Source organism: Desmodus rotundus, chromosome 6 (assembly GCF_022682495.2).
Source record: "Desmodus rotundus isolate HL8 chromosome 6, HLdesRot8A.1, whole genome shotgun sequence".
In the NCBI taxonomy this organism is placed as follows: Eukaryota; Metazoa; Chordata; class Mammalia; order Chiroptera; family Phyllostomidae; genus Desmodus; species Desmodus rotundus.
The window spans coordinates 159,718,413-159,738,428 of NC_071392.1; the positions used below are offsets into that span (position 1 = coordinate 159,718,413).

At 59.2% G+C, this 20,016-nt stretch overlaps 1 protein-coding gene across 1 annotated transcript in view; it reads right to left on the reverse strand.

Annotated features, from left to right (window-relative positions):
• Window positions 1-20,016, reverse strand: part of SUN1 (Sad1 and UNC84 domain containing 1) — a gene marked incomplete at its 5' end in the record, with an annotated part of 42,859 nt that overhangs the window by 10,144 nt on the left and 12,699 nt on the right. The window contains 14 exon segments of the mRNA XM_053926800.1: window positions 283-369; window positions 2,799-3,038; window positions 3,477-3,622; window positions 3,756-3,814; window positions 4,205-4,298; window positions 4,763-4,861; window positions 5,969-6,079; window positions 6,422-6,505; window positions 7,035-7,229; window positions 11,500-11,676; window positions 11,772-11,798; window positions 12,602-12,771; window positions 14,024-14,212; window positions 17,692-17,788. Of these exon segments, the coding sequence (XP_053782775.1) occupies window positions 283-369; window positions 2,799-3,038; window positions 3,477-3,622; window positions 3,756-3,814; window positions 4,205-4,298; window positions 4,763-4,861; window positions 5,969-6,079; window positions 6,422-6,505; window positions 7,035-7,229; window positions 11,500-11,676; window positions 11,772-11,798; window positions 12,602-12,771; window positions 14,024-14,212; window positions 17,692-17,768 (1,755 nt within the window).

Below are 20,016 nucleotides of genomic sequence, written 5' to 3' on the forward strand. Positions count from 1 at the left end.
ACATGCCTGGGCTGTGGGCCAGGTCCCCAGTAGGGAGCGTGCAAGAGACAACCACACATTGATGTTTTTCTCCCCCTCTTTTTCCCCATCTTCCCCTCTCTCTAAAAATAAATCAATAAAATCTTTTTTTAAAAAAGCCATAGACGCAACCGCAGCGGCAGGGGGACTCCTTTCCCAGGTCTGTAAAGTCAGGCACAGGTGCTGGAAGGCCGGTACACACAGGCCCCAGGGCACACTGTGCTGGAGACCACTTGTCAGGGCCGCTGTGCAGAGAAGGAATACCTCCGATTTCTCCATTAGTTTTCCAAGGATGTCTTCCAGGTTTGAGATGCGTAATTCGTGTTCGTGATGGACGGCCACAGGGTCAGTCTGAAAAGAAGCAAACAGGTAGTTGAGACAGGGAGGCCCCAGTGCACAGCTCTGGTGCAGCAGGGCTGTTCAGACATGCCACGTGCGGACAGCGCTGGGCACCACGCAGCGGAGTGTCCTGGGGGGCCGGCCACCCGGTGACAGGGCCCTCAGAGGGACCTAAGACTGCTGAGAGGCCGAGGGCTTCTACAGCAAAGGAAAGTGTGAGCCAGGAAGCCCTGCAACCATCGGAAAGTGCTCTGCAGAGAAAGCAGACTGACCTCCACCACTCAACAAGTGCCCGCCGTGTTTGGTGATTCCAGGGCAGCGGTCTGGACGCGCTGCACACACTCATTCCTCCTCAGCCACCCACACCCACAGGCCGCGTGGCACGGAGGCATTCATTAGGAACAAACCCAGTCCACCATCTCCCCAGGACACTAATGACACCCTTCAGAACAGCCGCCCTCGGCCATCAAAGGGACTCGGACCACCCGTCCTGCTAGGCAGGGACTGAGCTCTCAGCACAAGCTGGAAAACCTCAAGTGTGTTCATCGGGCTCCCACCCATTCGCTCAGCAATTCTCAGAGGCTACAACTACAGCAACGTTAGTAGGTGCAGTTCCTAGAGGTTGAGAGAACCCCTGCCAATCACGCCGTCAAAGGGCACAAGGGACAGACACAGCAGAGGAAAGGATGACCTGTCCCGAACGACCGAGGGCAGAGAGGTGTAACCGCTCGTGTGTGGTTTCATTTCTGTCACACCTCACTCCGAAACGACCCCTCGATGGCTGATAAACGTTTGCGTGAAAGTAAGATTAAAGATAAGACAACCCGAACACAGGGGTGCAAGTCGGCTACAGAGGCCGACCCTGGGTGCTGGGAGGAGGCAAGGGTCACTGAGCCGGTGGTGGGTCTCAGGCCACCTGGAGTCTGTCTGGCCACACAGCCAGCAGAACCTGCTGCCTCAATGGGCAGGCCCTGCGCCTGCGCCACCAGCCACGCGTGCCGCTACGCATCGGGAATAGGGCCCTGTGGCCGGGAAACTGCATTTATTCACTGTATTTATTCACAGCCCTGGCTGGTGTGGCTCAGTGGATTGAGCACCAGCTGCAAACCAAAGGGTTGCTGGTTCGATTCCCGGTCAGAGCATGTGCCTGGGTTGTGGGTCAGGTCCCCAGTAGGGGGCGTGCGAGAGGTAACCACACATTGACGTTTCTCTCTTCCTCCCTCCCCCTGTCTAAAAATAAAAAGTTAGAAATATTTACTCGGCTACATGCAGCAGGGCGGCATACTCATTGGAAAAGGCGCACAGCTAAGGAAAACACATGCTGCTGGTCGGGGTGAAGATTGCCAGTTATCGGGTGACCAGGTCTTTCACGTGGCTGCTTCAGAAGCAAGCCGGGACTCCGCCCGCCTCAGCGTTGCTGCCGCCAGCTGCCCACACCCAGAGCCTGATCTGCAGTGAGCCGGCTGCACAGGACACAAGGAGACCGCAGCACCAGTGCTGCTCAGCGCCGTCTCTTTCAGGGTCTCCCTGTCCAGAGCACCCACGCTGCCTTGGCCAGGGGTGCTCCCGGAGACCGGCACGCCTCCTGAGCCTCCCGCCGGCCCGGACAGCAGGCAGGTGCAGCAGCTGCTCCTACACGCGGAGCCCCGGCCCCGCATGGAAGCACGAGGGCTCTGGTGTTGCCAAGGGAAGGGCCGTCGGCCCACATTCCTCCAACCTCCTGATGCTTGTCTTCTCAGCTCCCCACCCAGTCTGGCTTGGACGTCGTGCAGGAAAAGGGTTGGGCACCTGTGCCTCTCACCCCCTGCACACCGCAGGCAAGCCCACTCCGAGAGAAGATGCCTTCCTCCGCCCCGTGCTCCCTGAGCGGTGGGGGAGGCTGTGAGGTAAACCAGCAGCCGCCCCGGGCGCTGCTGCTGGCACTTTCCAGGCGGGGAGTGGGGTGGCAGGCATGCGCCCTGGAGCTCAGGCCAGGTGGGGGGTGGGGTGAGTAGGATGCAGGCAGTGGCCGGGGCCACGGGGAGCAGACTGTGGTGGCCCCTGCACTGGTGGCGACAGGGGGTGAGGACAGGGCTGGACACTGAGACACCAGGGGTGACGCACATTCTGAAGATTTTAATCGAAAACACCCACATTAAGTCATCATGGAACTGAACAAAGGGAATGTCGGTTTGAGGAACGTGGGCCAAAAGTCCTTTCCTTGATGACACCAAATGGACCAGGTGTCTACACAGAGGCCTGGGCCCCACGCGGACAGAACTCCTCCCACTGCGTGCCCCCGTTCTGAGGGTGCCCCCACACGCGGAACCGCTCAGGTGGGGCCCAGTGCAGGGCTGCTCCTACCGCCCCTGCCACGAGAGCGCAGCCCTGTCCCACTGCAATGCCTCCCCCGGGCTCGGCTCCCCAAGGACAGAGGCCACGCAGGCACCCCTCGGCCTCACCTGAGAGCCCAGCAGCCCGCCGGCACCGAGGTCCTTCAGGTGCTGCCCCAGCACACTCCTCACCAGGGACGACACCCCGGCACCACCGTCGTCCAGCTGGTCTACTCGTACTTGCAGCTGCTGCAGCGAAGCCGTCAGCTCTCTCAGCTTCTCGTCCCGGCTCTGACACTGTCCCGACAGAGAGGCCACCTGCCTCTCCACCTCTCTCACCCAGTGCCAGGCAGGAGCTTCGGCCGCACCCTAAGACAGAAGAAAGACATTCTCATAGCAACGCACATGAAGCATCAGTTGAGCTGGCGCCCAACACCTTCAGCACCGGGCAGGTCACAACCACAGTCGGAGAGTCATGGACAAATACCGCCCCGACGCCCACAGAGCCCGGAGGCCGCACTGCTAGTGATCTCCTTGTGTGCAGCGAGGGGTGGCTTTCGCTCTCTTCTTCGTACTTCCTGTGTTTTCCAAAGTAATGAACGCTGCTTCTCTTCAGATTAAAATGAAATGAGTAACGGGGTTACTTTAAAAACGCACTGTTGGACCAGCTCACAGCATTTGAGGAGACAGACATTCGAAACTATTTTCTAACACACGGTGCCCCACCGAGTGGCCCTGTTCCCAGCGGCTCGAGGCTGGACCCTCAAGGACAGGCCGGCAGCGCTGGGAAAGCCCGCTGCTGGTTACCTTGGGAGGTGGGAGTGGGGGAGCAGCCCCCGGCGAGAACACGCCCTGGGGCTCATCCACCCTCTGTGCTCTGAGCGTGCGTGTCCAGTTGAAGGCGGGCAGGAGGGAGAGGAAGCCACCCTGGTCCCAGGAGGAAAGGCCCGCACCTTGGAGGAGAGAAAAGCGTCCACGGCTGAGTGGGCAGCCTCGCACCCGGCCTCCCACAGGGGCCCTCTCACTAACGCACACACACGTGTGCCCAGGCAGGTCACCGGCCACACTAGGCCAGAGCCGACTTACCAAGTAAGAGTAAGAGAGGGATGAGCAAGACTAAAACCTTGCAAGGGTTTCGAAGGCACCTAGGAATAAAACCACAGACACGTAACAGGGAGGCAGCGCCCAGCGTCACCCTCTCCCTCCCCAGTAATGGGGCCCAGAACAGCCTCCACCGTAAGTAAAAGGGAAGCATGCGGTCCTGGGCACACTCCCACAGTCCCCTCTGCGAGGAGACCCTGCCAGCACAGTGACGTCGCTCGGGCCCACTCTGGGGGCTATGGGACAGCACCGAGGCACCATGGATGCCAGCCCACTGCAGAGTCCCAGGGTCTGGGTCCTTCCTCACCATGTGGCCTCCCACGTGCCCCCTGCCCCCTGCAGGCTGCCACTTCCTTCAGAAATGGCACTGGCCCGGGACTGGTTGAAAAACTCAGTAAGCGCGTGCCCAGCCGACGGGACACCGGCTTCCTCACCTGGTGAGAAGAAACACGTTCAGCCATGACATCAGAGTGACCAGCTGGTACCACCCGCTGCCCAGCCACCAGAGTGCCCCAGCGGCCGCCTTCCCTGGAAGAGAACACCAGGCGGTCTCGGGACGTGTCCTCAGGATAACCAGGCTCCCAAACAAGGCCCAGCCAGAAGCGACAGGCAGTTTACAGACAGGCCTCCGGAAAGGAGACGAGGCGGCAGGCGCGGCAGCGTGGTGAAAGGTGCCAGCCTGCGCAGCGGGAATGCCCGCACACTCCCACGCAGGGGCACGGACAAGCCGCAAAGCACCCAGCGCGCCTGTCAGAACGTGGGCGGGACTCGGCAGGGGACACCCAGCACATGCACCGCGGTCCCAGCCCCGCCTGCAGCTCAGCAGTTGCAGGCTGGCACTGGAGACACAGAGCTCATGCACCCGGAGCGCGGGACACCACCACAGCATAAGGAGCCAAGTGTGGGGCCCCAACGCGGAGTTTCCCTCCGTGAGGCGAATCATTCCTGCCACAGCCTCGCAGGGGCGGTGCACACAGAGCCCGAGTGACCACCTGGAGCCACTGCAGCTGACCACAGGACCGACAGCACAGCCTGCACCATGGCCCACCCTGCAGCTCCGGTCCTCTGCAGCGTCCGCATCACGACGTGCCCTGTGACGGATGAGACACGGGCGGGGCACTCAAACACGGGGCTCCGGGACACTAGCTCTCCACAGCTACCGCACAAGAAACCCCAGCTCACAAGGTTTTACCCCAATTCTTTCCTATCAGTAAGTTGACTCCCTTCTCAAGAAAAACAAAAGCAGACCGAGTCCAAGCAAGATGCTGAAACTAACTTATGAGAACCCCACTCTCTGTCCAAACAGCTTCCACCCCTCCTGCCTGCAGCATCCCCACAAGGCCCAGCTGGTGGCCAGAGCTGCCGTGGGCTGCGGTTGGGGCCGGCAGGGTTTATGTGGAGAGAGAACGAGACCCTGCAAAGCACATAAAGGCAGGAGGCCCCAGAGTTGAGCAACGTGCTCCTGGGGAAGCGAGGCCCACTCCGGGCCCAGGTGGCAACTGTCCCGCAGCCCACGTGTTCCAGGGAACAAGCGTTCTGGTGCCACACGCGGTGCCGCTGGGAGACAGGTGACCAAGAGGAGCCTCTGCCAGGCAGCCCAGGCCACACGAAGCAGAGCTCCACCTGGGGTCCCTCCCGTTTCCTTTCCGAGAGTGGCAGCGGGCAGCGGCGTGCTCGTCTTGGGCCTGTGTGCTGACTCCTGGGACTCGGCAGTGACGGCTGGTGGCCGACAGGCAGGGACTCGGTGTGACGAGGGCTGACCTGCTGCTTCGGTTTTTGTGCTAGTGAACAGTCGGGGCAACTGTTTCTGAGGCTCAGCTTTACAAACAAGGCTGCTGGGAAAGGGCCCCTTTCCCAAGCAGGTGCAGGTATGCACGTTGGGGGGGTGGCGTCCAGGTGTGAGTGCGGCGCCTGGGGCGAGGCTCGGGGTGTGAGCGTGCCGCCCCCCACAGCGGTGCCGGCAGGAACAGCCTCTTCTGCACTTCTGTCCCCTCCGGGGAGTTCTGTGCCCAGACATCTAACTTACACTGCAGACACTCACGAAGAAGTGTTCGGGAGACAGAGTCCCCGTATTTCAGACCTAAGTCCACGGACTCCTGCCCATCTTTAGCGAGCACCGGGATCCCAAGTGCGGATGAGAAAGCACAGGGGTTTGTGGAGAACAGGACAGAGACAGGACAGACAGTGTGAGAGGCAACCTGCGCGGGAAGAGCCGGGCTGCGCAGTCTCTGCCGCCCCTCCTGTCCCAGGAGACTGCGAGCGGGTGGCTGAGTGGATCTCCAGGCGCTCTGTCCCCTCACAGCTGTGGCCTGCAGGGGGTGGTGACAAGCAGTTAATGTGACAAATTACTTCAAAAACCTTGTCCATTTGAAAACGGTGTACAACGAATTTGAAGAAATGAGGAAGCGCGATTATGAAAAGGAGAAAAAAACTCAAAGCAAACGCCATCTGGTGGTCGTTCACTTCTATTACACTTGATCTTGGCCAAAAGGCAGGGAAGCGATGGCCCCCTCAGGCAGGGCTTCAGCACCAGCGACCAGTCCCTCCCCCTCCGCAAGGCTGCCGCCTCGGCAAGGCCGTTCCCACTCGAACTGTGCTGCCAGGGAGACCCCCAGGGCACCACGCAGTGAGGCAGCTGAAGCCATACTTACACAGTGAGTCCCCATTTACTCGGAGGCGACCGTCCTCTCTGGGAGACTCTGTCACTGTCATCCTGCCACTGTGCTCGGAAAGAGCTGCAACACACGCGGGAGAGGCTTACAAAGCTCAGCAAGTGCAAGCCCTTCCTAGACCCCCAGGGAGCCGGCGAGCCCTGCCTCAGCCCGGCTGACGGTCCGCACAGGCGGGCGAGGCCAGTGACAGGGTTCTGCTTGGGAAGAGACTGTGCAGTCCCGCTGGGCTTGAACAGCACGCCCGCCGGAGCCCTGCGGAGGCGGGTGTGCTCAAAGCCTGGACGGCACCCCAAATGCTGTTCAGACGCAGGGCCGTTACTTTAAAAGAGTAAACCGGAAACTGAGTGTGTTAACTCTTCACTCAAAGGGTGACTTAAGAATAACGCTCACACGCTGACCGACTGCCAGGGACTGGACTACACGCAGGGCCCGCGAGCACCTCCACAAGCCCCAGAGAAAGAGCCACGGCCACGCCCGAGGGTGGCAAAGAGACTGCAGAGCAGAGACGCGAATGTGCCGCTGGAAAGATAGTGTTTTCTCCACCTTGAAAGCAGTATTTGGTGGAAAAAAGAGAAAAAAATTATTTAAATACCTTGTGATTCATGGCTTTTTGATTTATAGTTTTCTGATTCACGATCTTTTGATTCATAGCTTTTCAATTTGTAATTTTCTGATTCATAATTGAGCTTCATTAAAACCACTCGAAAGAGTTGGACTAAGACTGACGAGAAAGACGACGAAGTGTACGTGGCCAGCCACAGAATCCTGTCCACGTAGGATGCACCGCCTATTGAGAAACCGTGGACACACAGTTAATTCCCCCCAGGGCCAGCACCGCCTCCCGACGAGTCAGAAAGCCACGCTCCTCGCTCAGGCACAGCAGAGCCAGCTTTTTCAGCGACGCCAAAGACAGCACTAGGGAAGCGCCGAGACGCTCATCCCTTGTCCCGCCAGGCAGAGCTGCTGACAAGGCTTCTCACCAGCATCCGTCACGGAACTGAGGTCAGCTCGCCTCACTGCTGCGTCTGCACACACAGCCCTGCTCAGGTGCTACCTGCCTGGCTGCCCTGTCCTGCTCCACGCCTGCCTGGAGGATCCCCGCATGCCCGGCATCCTCCAAGCCGGCCGGCGGCTGCAGCACTGGCAACAGAACAGAAACGAGCGGCGTGGCCTCGGGAGGCATCCACTCAGCAATGAAGCCGCTGGACTGAGAGGACCTGGCCGCACTCTGCAACTTTTGACTAGTGCCCACGCTCTAGAAGGTACAGTGGGATCCCAGACATTTTTCCTATTAACCTAAAACGTGTGGGGTGATGCTCTCCAGGTCACAGTCGCTAGAAACGCTCACCGCTGAGAAAGCCCTTTCCCTGAGTGGTGGAGAAAGCTTGCTTCCAGGTGGTCAGGCACAGGGGGGCCACCTGGGGGGGCTCGTCCCCCGGGTTTGCCCAGGAGGCACCCTGAGCCCAGCCCCTGCGCTTCCTCCCCAGACCCACAAAGCCCCAGGGACTCAGAGCGGACAGCATGCAGCCAGCTGGGGTTGGGGCGTCTGAGCTGAAGTGATTTTAAAGAAATAAAATTAGAGTGAAGGTGCAGGCTAGGGGCAAGCCGGCACCCCGCCCGAGAAGAGCAGGTGGGGCTGCCGCCACAGGCGCCCCCACTGCTCTGCTGCGCTGCACGCGGGACGGAGGCTGGGGAGGGAGAAGCTGTTCGCTAAGGTGAGGCCAGGGCAGTCCCGCTGATGACAGAAAGAACACCAACACCCCATCTTTCATCCGTCAAACTGAAAGATCTGTAAAGCAAGAAAAACTGGCGAGTCTGTGAGCTGGGCCCTTCCGGCGCTACAGGGGGGAGCGGTTGGGGTTCGTGTGCAGAAAGTCGGCTGCTGAGACTGGTTTTGTGCATCAGCAGTGCCGCTTGGTATGAGCTGCCGGCTGGAATGGGTTTGAACCCCATCTGAACTGCCCACGATGGTCTCTTTGGGAGAGTGGCCCTGGTCGGAGCTGCTCACGCTGCTCGGCTCCGAAGCTGCTCCGGGCCGGCCACAGGCTCCACGGTTCCGGCTGCACAAGATGCAGAGGCTTCGACCCGTTTCTCTAATTAAGCTGCTTCAGTGAGCAGAACCCTGCCCCTTGCCGCCAGCACAACTGACGGTTTCTCACAGAAACAACCCCCTTCTCTGGACTATTTCACACTTTTGCCGGGGGCACTAAGTGCTGCCTGGGGGAGCACAGGAGGGCCTGTTCCAAGACTCTCACTCCCAGCCTTCATGGGACGCAAGACACAGTGTGACACGCAGAGGTGGCGGGAGGCCCAGAGAGGGCTGGGAGTCAGGGTGTGGCCATGTCGCCAGCCTCCCCTGCTGCTGAAGGGGATGCCCCTGTCCCGGGAGAGCTGTCTCTTCGCACAGGTGCCTCCCACCAGCACGCTGCTCTGTGGAGGACTGTGTTGGGCCTCAAGGAAAAGACTCCGGAGCCTGAGAAAGCCTTTTTGATGTGAAGCCAAAAATCACGCTTTGTCACCTTGAACCTTCTGAGGTTCGGGACAAGGAACCGTCAGGTTCAAGTGGGTCTGCAGCCTTTACCCGTCCTTTCTCCTTTCGCCTTCCCGCCGGTCTGCCTGGGCAGGGGCATGTGCGCACAGCCCCAGAGGGACGGGGACGTGGGCACAGTGTTCACGCACACGTGGCTTTTCGGGCGTACAAGCAGCACACCTGAGCGCTGCAGACTCTGACGGAGTGGACGTCGATAGAACCACGCGTGGGATGGTAGACGGACAGAAAGACAGAAAACAGTGCAGTTACTGCCAGTCGTCACACAAAACCACGTACGCACTGACAACGTCTCAGACAAAACGGTGCGTTCCTCTGGCACACACACAAAACTCAGGTGCTGTTTGAATACCGGGACTGTGCTCGATGCCACTGACTCGCACGTTTTTTTGTTGTGCGAATTTTACCTCATTTCAGAAAGCATGAGAATTCACCCTGGGCGCACCCTGCAAGGGAACCCGGAGAGGACAGAGGGTGGGGAGGGGACTTCTCTGTGCCGCTGTTCACAGGCTTAATGTGGGCACGGCAACGACAGAAGGAAAGGAAACGGGGGCGCTCAGTCAGGCTGGCGGAGAGCTACACGTACGTCAGGCAAACGAAGTCCCAAGCTGCCCTCACATGTGACCCCGCGTCCGGGAAACCTGGGTGGTGGCCTGCGGGGACGGCCCTTGCCGGTGGTGGGCGGAGTGGGTTTAGTGACTTTAACTTTCTCCCTCGCACATGTTTGATTTTCCAGGGCTCTTCATAAATATAACAGACTCTTGAAGACAAATCAGTTGTTTCTACAAATCACTGTTGAGATGTGAAACAGCAAGGGAGGTGATAAGAGAGGCCCAAAGCAAATATAAATGTAGCTTGTTATACCTGAAGTTAATAGGAAATAATACTGAACGTACACTGTGGTAAGAAAAATAATACGGAGGTAAAATGTAAATACACGTAACGTGTTCTCTCTTCAAAAACAGTCAAGAGCGCCTCGGCCAGTGCGGCTCAGTGGGTTGGGCGCTGTCTCGCAAACCGAAAGGTCACCAGTTCGGTCCCCGGTCAGGGCACAGACCCGAGTTGCAGGCCAGGTCCCCAGCTGGGGATGAGGGAGAGGCAACCTATCGATGACTCTCTCGCACATGGATGTCTCTCTCCCTCTCTTTTTCCCTTCCTTGCCGTATCCCCAAAAAAGGCAGTCAGGAGCAATTTAAGCCAGGGTCTTTCAGTGATGGATCTCCAGAGGCTTCCTAAATCCCCCTCGCGGACAAAGCGTGGCTGTTTCCAGGTACATACAGCAGAGCCACGGCCTGCATGAGGCAGCCACGGGAAAGCAGCACGCCCCCCACAGAACACACTGTCAGCAAGAGCCTTCACTCCAAGGGTAACACTCGCTGTGCTCCATGCCCCGCCCCCAGGGCACCCTGAGAGTGCTGAGCCCTGGCTGGGGCCGCCCCGGGGGATCCCTGGGACAGTACCCAGAGCCTGCATGGTGGGGCTGCCACAAGGGCTGGGGAGACTCGGCAGAGTCGGAGCAGAGGGGGTGGCCTGTCCTCCCCTTGCTGCTGCCTCCGCACTGTGTGGCTGCTGACGGGTCAGCGCCGCGTGGTGGCCACCACAGACAGAGCCACAAGCAACAGCAGCTGCAACACCACGCCCTTAGCATCTGAGAAGTGGTAACTGACCGCCCTGTGTGCCCGGCACGGCCTGGAACACAGCAAATGTGCAAACGCGGCCGTGCCCTCCTGGTACTTTCCCGTCCCCATCGGGTCCCCTGCCGCGAGTCCTACAGCGCCAGGCCGAGCGGCACGTGGAGTGAGCACACCACGGTCCAGGACTTGGAGATGACGTAAGCATGTTTCCAGTCCAGAGCTCCCTGGCCTGGCTCTCCTGTGTGGGAGCAGTGACCACAGGCAGGAAGTCGGGGACAGGCGTGGAGTGCTGGAGCCAGCCGGGGCATCTCAGCCACATGATGGAACCTGGAGGGGACCCGGGGTGCTGGGGGCCCTGGAAAGAGCACGCAGGCCGGCCTGCAGAGGCCGCAGTCCTGACAGCCACACAGCTCTGGGGCACCTGCGAGGGCCCCGTCCCAGCAACTGCAGCCAGGACTTGGATGTCTGCCTCTGCTTGCCTGTGGCCATGGCCACACCAGGGCCACAAAAGAGGGCTTCCACCCAGCAGGGCTGGTGCCAAACAGCCCCAGCCTGAAGGCCCAGGGGGACGGAGGTGCTCTCTGGCAGTGGAGGCAGGGGCCCCACTCAAGCTGCCACTCTGGGGCCTGCACAGGCCCACAGTGCCACATCCAACCTAAGTACAAGGTCACAGAGTTCCAGACCCCCCGGGACAAAACCCTGACAATGCAACACGGAAACTGAGAGAAGCAGCAAAGCTAAATCTCGCTGCACTTCGCAAACTTTTACAGGGTGACCCGGAGTTCCAGTCAACGTCTGAGGCGGCGCAGACGCCGGCCTGTGAGACAAGGACGGGGATGTGAGGTCACTCCGACTCTGAAGTGCATGGCACTTACGTTTCTGAGTGCGGTCCCGAGAGTACACCCTGGAGGTGGGGCCGAGGGATGGGCCGAGCCCGGAGAGCGCATCCTGGCTTGCGGACAGCTGGCTGCAGGCCCTGCACGTGTAGCCGTTGCTCCGGGCTGCGCCGGTGCCCGTGTCGCCGTTCCCCTGAGTGAAGGCTTTCGTTCCACCTGAAGGTTCAGAGCAGAAGGAGCCGTTGATCACACCCTGTGGACGCCTACTGAGAGCCACTCTCTCAAGGGGCGTAAAGGACTGAAAGCGTTACCTTTAAGGTCTCCGTCATCATCAAGACCTAAAACACACATATTTTTGCAATTGAGCTCAAATTATCAAAACACAGCAAAACACTTAAAAAACTAAAAATTACAATGGTTAATAAATTAGCATTATAGCACTGGCCAACATTTATTTCCTAAAATGCCTAAAATTAATGGCAATTTCCCTAGAGACACACTCGGTCTTCCGGCTGGGGCGGAAGGGCGTCTCTGACGGAAGTGCACGCGTGCGCCTGCGTGTGCACACACTGCGTGTGCGAAGGGCGTGGCAGGCTGGATGCACTCACGGGACAGGCCCCGAGTCTCAGACCCGATATTTCTGGCACCCCCACCCCCACGTGCTGCCCACCGGCTGCTCTAGCCCACTGAGCCAGACATGGCACAGACCCGACCTGCCCACGAGCAGCACACGGGGCCCTGGAGCACGTCCAGGCCTCCGGTCCTTCCCCGGGGCCGGCTGCATATCTGGGGACCCAGCGGCAGTGCTGCAGCCCCACCCGAGCCAGCGCTCCCGAAGCGCCCGCTCCAGCAGGACGGGGATCGTGCTACGGCTGCTGTTCCCACTGTCACTGTGTCCACACTGGGTGCAACGACTCAGAGGTGCTGGCCCACCCTGCTGCTGAGAGCCAACTACAGCCCAAGGCCGCAGCCACAGAAGGAACGCTGCATCGCCTGCAGCCCGCAGAGGACGAGGACGAGGACAACGGGCCGGCAGCGCAGTCGCATGGGCTAGAGGAACCCTCAGCCTTGCTGGGCTCTGCTGGCCACGACATCCCTTCTTCCAGAACAATCAGAAGTGACCATACAGTAGCTGACTCACCCCAGAAGTGGTCCACTTGGGTCTGCTCTCGGATCAGAGACTCATCCAGCACGGGTGGCCGGAGGCTGGCTGAGCCCTGCAGCCCGCTGCTCAGGCCAGCAGCAGCCTGCCTGGTGGCGTGGTTCACACTGAACGCCAGCTTGCTCGTGCCTCTGTGCTGCTTTGCTGTTCTAAAAAGAAAGGAATGAGGAACAGGTTCACAGGCTTTTTCTTGTACATACAAACTGATGATATTTTACCGACACAAAACCTTTGAGAATACAGCGTTTTTAAGGCAGCATTTTTTGGTGTCTTTCTGCTGTGATGAGACGTTTATTGATTTGGAAAAGGGAGTCCTAGGCTGGGGCCCAAGAGCTCCTCCTAAAACTGTTTCAACAAGATAGTTTTCACATTAATCTTGGGCTGTGTGACACAGAAGTGGTTAAAACTTAAATGACAAGCATTATAAACAGCCTGTTTAAAAATGAACGATTATGTGATTTCTAAACTTAAGCCCTCCCTTCCTTTCTAAAACAAGTAACCACACACTTGTACATTCCCGTTCCACGCCTCTCACCAGGGGAGACAGCACTGCATTGAGTCCAGCAAGCAAAGGCTGTCCCCTAAGGGAACGTCCATACTCATCTCAAGCACAAGTGACAGAGACCAGGGCCTTGGAAATGAGCACTGGGGGGCACTGCGGACGTTGAGAACCCAGGGCAGGCGCCCCCTCGGTGGGACCTGTGAGTGATGGCAGGCGGCGGGGACAGAGCCAGCCGCACGTTAGCATGGCGTCGGGGGGCCCGGGCCCAGCGGGGTTTTCTCGCGCTGCACACTGAGCTGGGACCGCCTGCAGCCCCTTCGTGAGCCCCGAGGTGGAGGAGCAGACTCTCTGTCTCTAAATAAACTCTGAGGTGACCTCCAGGGGCGCATACTGTCCCTGGTCTTGACAGAGCCCTTCCGGGGGGACAGGCTCATCCCTCCCCTGCTTGCAGCCCACAGAAGAGCTGTTGCGCTCACACACAGGCCTTGCCCGCCTGGCTCCTGGGGTACAGAAGCGGCGACAGGCACACCGGAGGTGATGGGCGGGCACACCTGTCTGCGCAGCAGTTCGGTGAACAGGCCTTCTGCACTGGCCCTGCCCCGAGACGGCCTGTGGCGGCACAGCTGAGGGCCAGGCCCTGCTGTGACAGTGCGCCGTGTCCCCAGGGAAGGCGCGGGATGGGTGCCCACGCCCTGTTGGGGCTCTCGGAGCGGGAAGACTGTGGCTGCGGACAGCAGCACCGGCACCCCCACGTCGCAGAGGCCGTGTCAGCCCTCGGCCACAGCCCAGCAGGATGCTGTGAGGGCCTCTGCACACGCACACAACCTTCCACCCCAGAGCACGGTCTCAGTCCAGCAAGTGTGGCTCGCACGAGCATAGTGCAGAGGAGCAGGGCTCACCTGGCCGCTCTGTCCCTCAGGGAGGCTGTGCTACCGGAGCAGGCATCGGCATGCCCCACCTGGCCGCCCTCCCTGCTGCGCGCAGCGGTGGCCAGGCGCAAACTGCGGCGGGACATTCTGGGAGAATCAAACACGGGGTCCAGTCTGTGCTCCGTCTCGAAGTCCAGAGCATCAGAAGAGTAACTTGAACTGGAAGGAAAGAAACATGTCAGAGATAAGTACGGCTCACCACTCAGAGATAAGTGGTGAGTTTTAAAAACAGCCACTACAGCATGACGACTTTTCCAAAAGCACAGTGAGCTGGCACCCACGTCAGTGTCTGTGAGGTTGGTGCCCTGGGTGCCTGGTGTCGAAGCCCAGGGCCGCCCTGAGACTCGCTTCATTATGTGCCAAGTTCACGAGGACCCCCACCTGAGGGCCAGCATGTCGGCCTATGCCTGCTCACGCAGCGAAGAGACAGTGACCATGCCACGGCAGGGAGCCCCGGACACACAGTCACCCAGCAGGCCCATGGACGCAGGACAGGAGGGAAGGTAACTGAACCACTGGGCTACTGGACCTCTAGCTCACCCCAGCTAGAGCACGCCCACAACAAAGGACCTTCGACAAAGGACTCACCGAAGGGCGTGTCCCCTGTGTGGTCAGCAGGCTTTTCCACAGCAAGAAACACTCCCTGAGCCCACTCTGGGCTGCCTTGGGGTGGGGCCACACCTCCTCACCTGGCCAGCTGGTCCAGGCGGCCCGGCGGGCACGCTCAGAGCACCCCCTCACTCAGGACTCACATTACAGCAGCAGTCCCCAGCCTTTTTGGCACCAGGGACCAGTGTTGGGGAAGACACCTTTCCACACGGATGGGGAAGAGGAGGCAGAGCTCAGGTCAGCTGGCCCTCCGCTCCCCTGCTGCTGTGCAGCCCTGTGCGGCCAGGGCCCTAACCTCACTGGTTCCCTGTGAGGCCACTGCCCAGGGGTAGGAGCCCTGAATCACAGGGTTACCACTAGTGAGGAGTCACACCTATGGGAGGTGGCCCATGAGACGGTGGGGGAAGAGGACACGGGGGAGGGCTTCCTGACTGAGGGTGACCCAGCGGGCAAGCAGCCCGGGGAGTGCCACGCGTGCCCAGGAGGCCCACCTGCTGGTGGTAGGGAGCAGCTTCAGAGGCGTGCGTGGGACGGACCTGGAACCTGAGGGAAGGGAATGGGCTTAGGAGCGTTTCTGCGTCGTATCTGTTTTACAAGAACAGCGGAGTCTGATCGTGCCTCCCAGGTGCGATGCCCCGCCCGTCTGGCCTTCTGTCCCTGGGCCTGGCTAGATCCCCTTTGGGGCTCCTCAGCTCTCTGCTCAGTTCTAGCCCACTGCAAGTCACCAGGAAGTCGGGGCCCCTCCCATGAGCCCCCATCTCCACAGGTCCTGGATCCTGCGTGGCAACCATGGGGTCACCTGGTGCCTGGTGGTCAGAGCCACCACTGCCTGCCCTTCCTCACTCCCAGCCCCACTCCTCGCCCACTTCTGGACCTGCTTCTGTCTCCCCAGCAGTGTCTCCGACAGCCCCTCCCAGGGCTCCTTAACACGGATGCTGCACACACCTGCAGCCTCCTCATGGTGAAACAGAACAAAACTGAGCGCAGCATGCCCCTTCTCCGCCCTTACCAGCCCCGTGCTGGAAGAGGTGCCCACACTTCCTTCCCAACCCGCCTTGTGCCCGCCTGCCCAGGCACTGCTCGGACCGCTTGATCAGCAACTCCCGTGGGCCGAGCTCGCCGAGGGCCGGGCCTCATCCTGCGTGGCCTCCCGCAGTGTCTGCCAGCCGCTTGCCGCCCCAGTTCCTCAACGTACACTGTCCTCTTCCACAACCCACAGCCGTCTCCCCCACCTTTCCTCGCAGTTGAAACCCACTTCCCCAGAGACTGAAAGCCACGGCCCTCCTCTCCAGCGCCGCCTGCGCCCACAACTGGAGGTCTCAGGGGAGCCCAGGACAGTGCCTCCCTGACCAGGGTCACGCTCCCCAGGGGGGCCCCGCCCATCATCCGAGAAGTGGTGGGACTCCAGGGTGCGGGGCCAGCAGGTGACACAGACCAGCCTCCACACCAGAGGGGACAGACAAGCGGACACCGCAAGCGCACCTCAGCTCGAGCAGAAGGAAGTGCTTTCTGTGCTGTAGTCATGGCAACAAACGGGGAAACCTGAGACTGACCACCGCTTCCGGGAAGCAGCCCACAGCACGTGAGAGCCCTGCTCAGGCCGACTGTCCTCTTCGTGGTTGTTCAAAGCAAACGAGTGTCTGGGCAACTGGGCACTGCGTGCCTGCTGCAGAAAGGAGTTACTGGGGGTTACTTTCAACCACTAGGAGCTTCGTAGAGTGGCGTCTTTTAGAGATTTGCTTCAAAGCAACCTAGTGGGGAGGGGCGAGAGGGGAGAGGCCAAGGGGCTTGTTCCCAGGGTCCAAAGCGCCACCCTGCTTGCCAGTTTCTGTGGCAGGAACACATGTCAATGAAGCGGACACGGCGTCCAGGATGCTGGACAGAGACCGCACGGGTGAAGGCTGCGTGCCCGGAGCTGCCCCCGGAGCAGTGAGGGGCGAGTGTGGCGGCGAGGGCAGAACATCACCTAAGCCCCGCTGGCCCCGCTGGCCCGGGGCCTGCACACGCCCCAGCATCGCCCACAGGCCAGGCCGGCCTGCCACCTCCTCCTTTCAGAAACTGGGCGTGTGACAGGCTGCGGAGGCTGAACACAAACCAGCAGAGCGGTCATGCGTGCGCTGCCCAGTGCGGAACACGGAACCGTGCGCTCGGTCTGCTCTGAAACGCCACGGGAGCCTGAGCCAAAGAGAGCGTGTTGCTGCGCGCAGGGCGACAGGGCCCGGCCTTGGCAGTAAAAACTACGCAGTCCTGAGCGTGAGGTGTGACTGACGCTGCCACAAAGCGTTCTGAACGCGGCCCCTGGATGCTCCTCTCCCTCTCTCCAGAATCAAAAAAACCCCTCCCATATTCTCAACCTTTCCGTCACATTTTTACCCTTTAAAGATAAGCCACAGTGTTTTCCTGTGCACCTCAAACGTTTGCTGGGATGCAAAGGCTCTCTAACTGCCGAGCCCGTCCTGACCAACGTGGTAATGAACTCTCCTTCCGCACTAACCCAGGATTTTGTGATACCGAACTCTCCTTTCAATCATCCTTTCTCTTGATGCACTAGAGACGCGAAGGGCAAGTCACCAACCGCAAGACTCCAGCCTCGGGCCTCAGCGGCACGCAGAGCAAGAACAAACACGGGACTCTGGAAGGAGGAAGCCCAGCTCCTGACACCCAGGCCGCACCCGTCCTGCGGGGCGCCTCCTCTCCCCGGGAGAGCGCAACAGCTCTGAACCGGCCAGCCACTCACGTCAATCGCAGACCCCTCCCTGCCACTGCACGCCCTTCTCCTGGGCTGGGCTCTGAGCTGGGGTGGGGCTGGGCTGGGGTTTGAGGCAGGACTCCTGCGCAGTGACGCAGTCATCACGCGCGCAGTGTGCCAACAGCCTCACATCTCCGTGTCCGGCTGGTACTTTCACAAAGGTAGAGTTCCACACCTCGTTCGCAGGGGCTTCTCTCTCTGAACGTGACCCATGACTGCAAGTGCCACTGAGGCCCGCTCGTTCAGCACCTGAGAGGCGGCCAGACGCCGCCTCGCTCACCTGAGTGCGTACGTGTAGCCGGTGTTCTCGGGCACACACTGAGGCGGCGTGTACGTGTGCAGCCGGGAAAAGTCCATGCTCGCGGTCTCAGGTCATGCTGCAGAGGGTGGGAGAGAGCAAGGCAGGGAGTTAGGGCCAGAGTACACAGACAGACGGACGGGCGTCGGGCTGAGGTCGGCCTGACGGGGCTGGGCGAAGCCAGACCAGCAGCGCTGGCTGCAAATGAAGGGGAGGGGTGCAGGCCCCTGCCGCTCTGCTCGGCCCTAGCAGCACGGCGGGGGGGGGGGGGGGGAGGGGGGGTCCCAGATCAGTGGACTTATGAAAATTGGCGCACTTCCAAAAGAATAGTGGGAGTAACTGAGAACCCTTTGCAAACATATTTTCTAATTCCCAGAGGTGTCAAATGTTCCCCTTCTTCTGGAACGGGTTTTCATCGCTGCCAATGGAAACAGCACACTCTTGCTGCCCGGTCAGGGGCACCCACACACTGTTCCAGAGAAGCACCTCAGAGTCAGAAGACTGTGGGGTGAACAACACAGAGCTCAAGGCGTTGTTCACACTTTCATTTTTCCCCAGAAGAAAACGTTCTTTTTACATTGAAGTGTCGAGCACGCTGTTTCTCAGGCTGTCCTCTTGATGCTTCCGAAATGACTCTGACTTTCCTCTGGCTAAAAACTCTCTCCCTCATAAACACACACGACACACTCCCAGTTGTTTTTAAGAAGCTCATAGTAGTAACATGAGCCCCAATCTGTTGAATAATCTAAAGGAAGATAAAAGTAAAAAAAAGACCATCGTGGACAAGAAATATTTAGGTACCAATGGCTGATTCCTACAGAAACAGAACAATCCTAAAATGTGTGTGTAGCACGGAAGAGACCCGGAGCAGCCCGAGCAGTGCTCCCCGACTCCAGCTGTATCACAGGGCGCCGGCACTTACCGCAGCGCGGCGCTGAAAACAGGCTCTTGTGACAGAGAGGGACTCCCAAAGCGCACGACCCATCAGTTCACACTGAAGAACTCAAGAACAGACAACGGGAAAGACAGCCTCTTCAGTGAACGGTTGGGAACTGGACAGTCCCACGCAAGAGTGAAACTAGACTGCCCTTGGACACTGACCACAGGCCGGCTCAGGCGGGCACAGGGCCTGAACTAGGAGGGCTCGGGGGGAGTGGGGGGAGCAGGGGCGGCCAGCTCCCTGACGGGGTGGGTCTCGAAGCAGACTTCTCAGCTGTGACTCCAAAAGCAACAGCAAACAAGCGGGACCACACTGAACTAGAAGGTTTCTGCACAGCAAAGGAACCAGTCGACAACATGAAAAGACAGCCGACCAAATGGGAGGAAACATTTCCAAATCACAAATCTGATCAGGCGTTAGTATTGAAAACACATAAAGAACTCATACAACTCAACAGCAAAACGATGACGACGCAATTGACAAACAGGCATCTTCCCAAAGGGGACACGCAGGCGGCAGGCAGGCCCAGGAGCAGGTGCCCAACGTCACTCCTCTCTAGGGAAAATCAAACCCAAACTGCGGGGGTCAGGACACAGGTCAGCACAGCTGACACCAAAACACCGAGGGACAAAGGGAGCACTCCTGCGCTGCGGGTGGGGGTGCAGCCTGGCGGGCACAGCATGCCCTCCTCAATAATTAAAGCTAGAGCTGCGGTTCTGGTGCCATCCAAAGCAAATGAAGACACTAACTCAAAAAGACACATTTCCCCGCCCCCCCATTCTCTGCAGCATTATTTCCAACAGCCTGCAGCACGGTGGGGAGGGGGCAGCCAGTGCCCATCGCCTGGCACCGAGGGGCACGCACGGGGGGCATCCCTTGGCCGTGGAGAGAGACCAGGCCGTCTGCAGATAGCACGGTGGACCAGGAGGGCACTGTGCTGAGTGAAGAGAGTCAGACAGACACAGTCTCTCAAAGAAAATTAATTTTCAAAACATTTTAGCCCCGGCTGGTGTGGCTCCATGGATTGAGCACCAGCCAGCAAACCAAAGGGTCGCTGGTTCGATTCCCAGTCAGGGCACATGCCTGGGTTGTGGGCCAGGTCCCACATGGGGGGCACGTGAGAGGCAACCACACAGTGATGTTTCTCTCCCTCTCTTTCTCCCTCCCTTCCTCTGTCTCTAAAAATAAATAATTTTTTAAATGAAGAAAAAACATTAAAAACTTTTGTAAATAAATAAGCAAAAACATTTATATTTGAGAATAGACTGGTGGCTGCTACAGGTGGGGGGCAATGGGTGAACTGTCTGGGTTTCTTTTTAGTTTAAATAAATTGAATTTTTAAATGAAATTAAATTAATCACTGATTT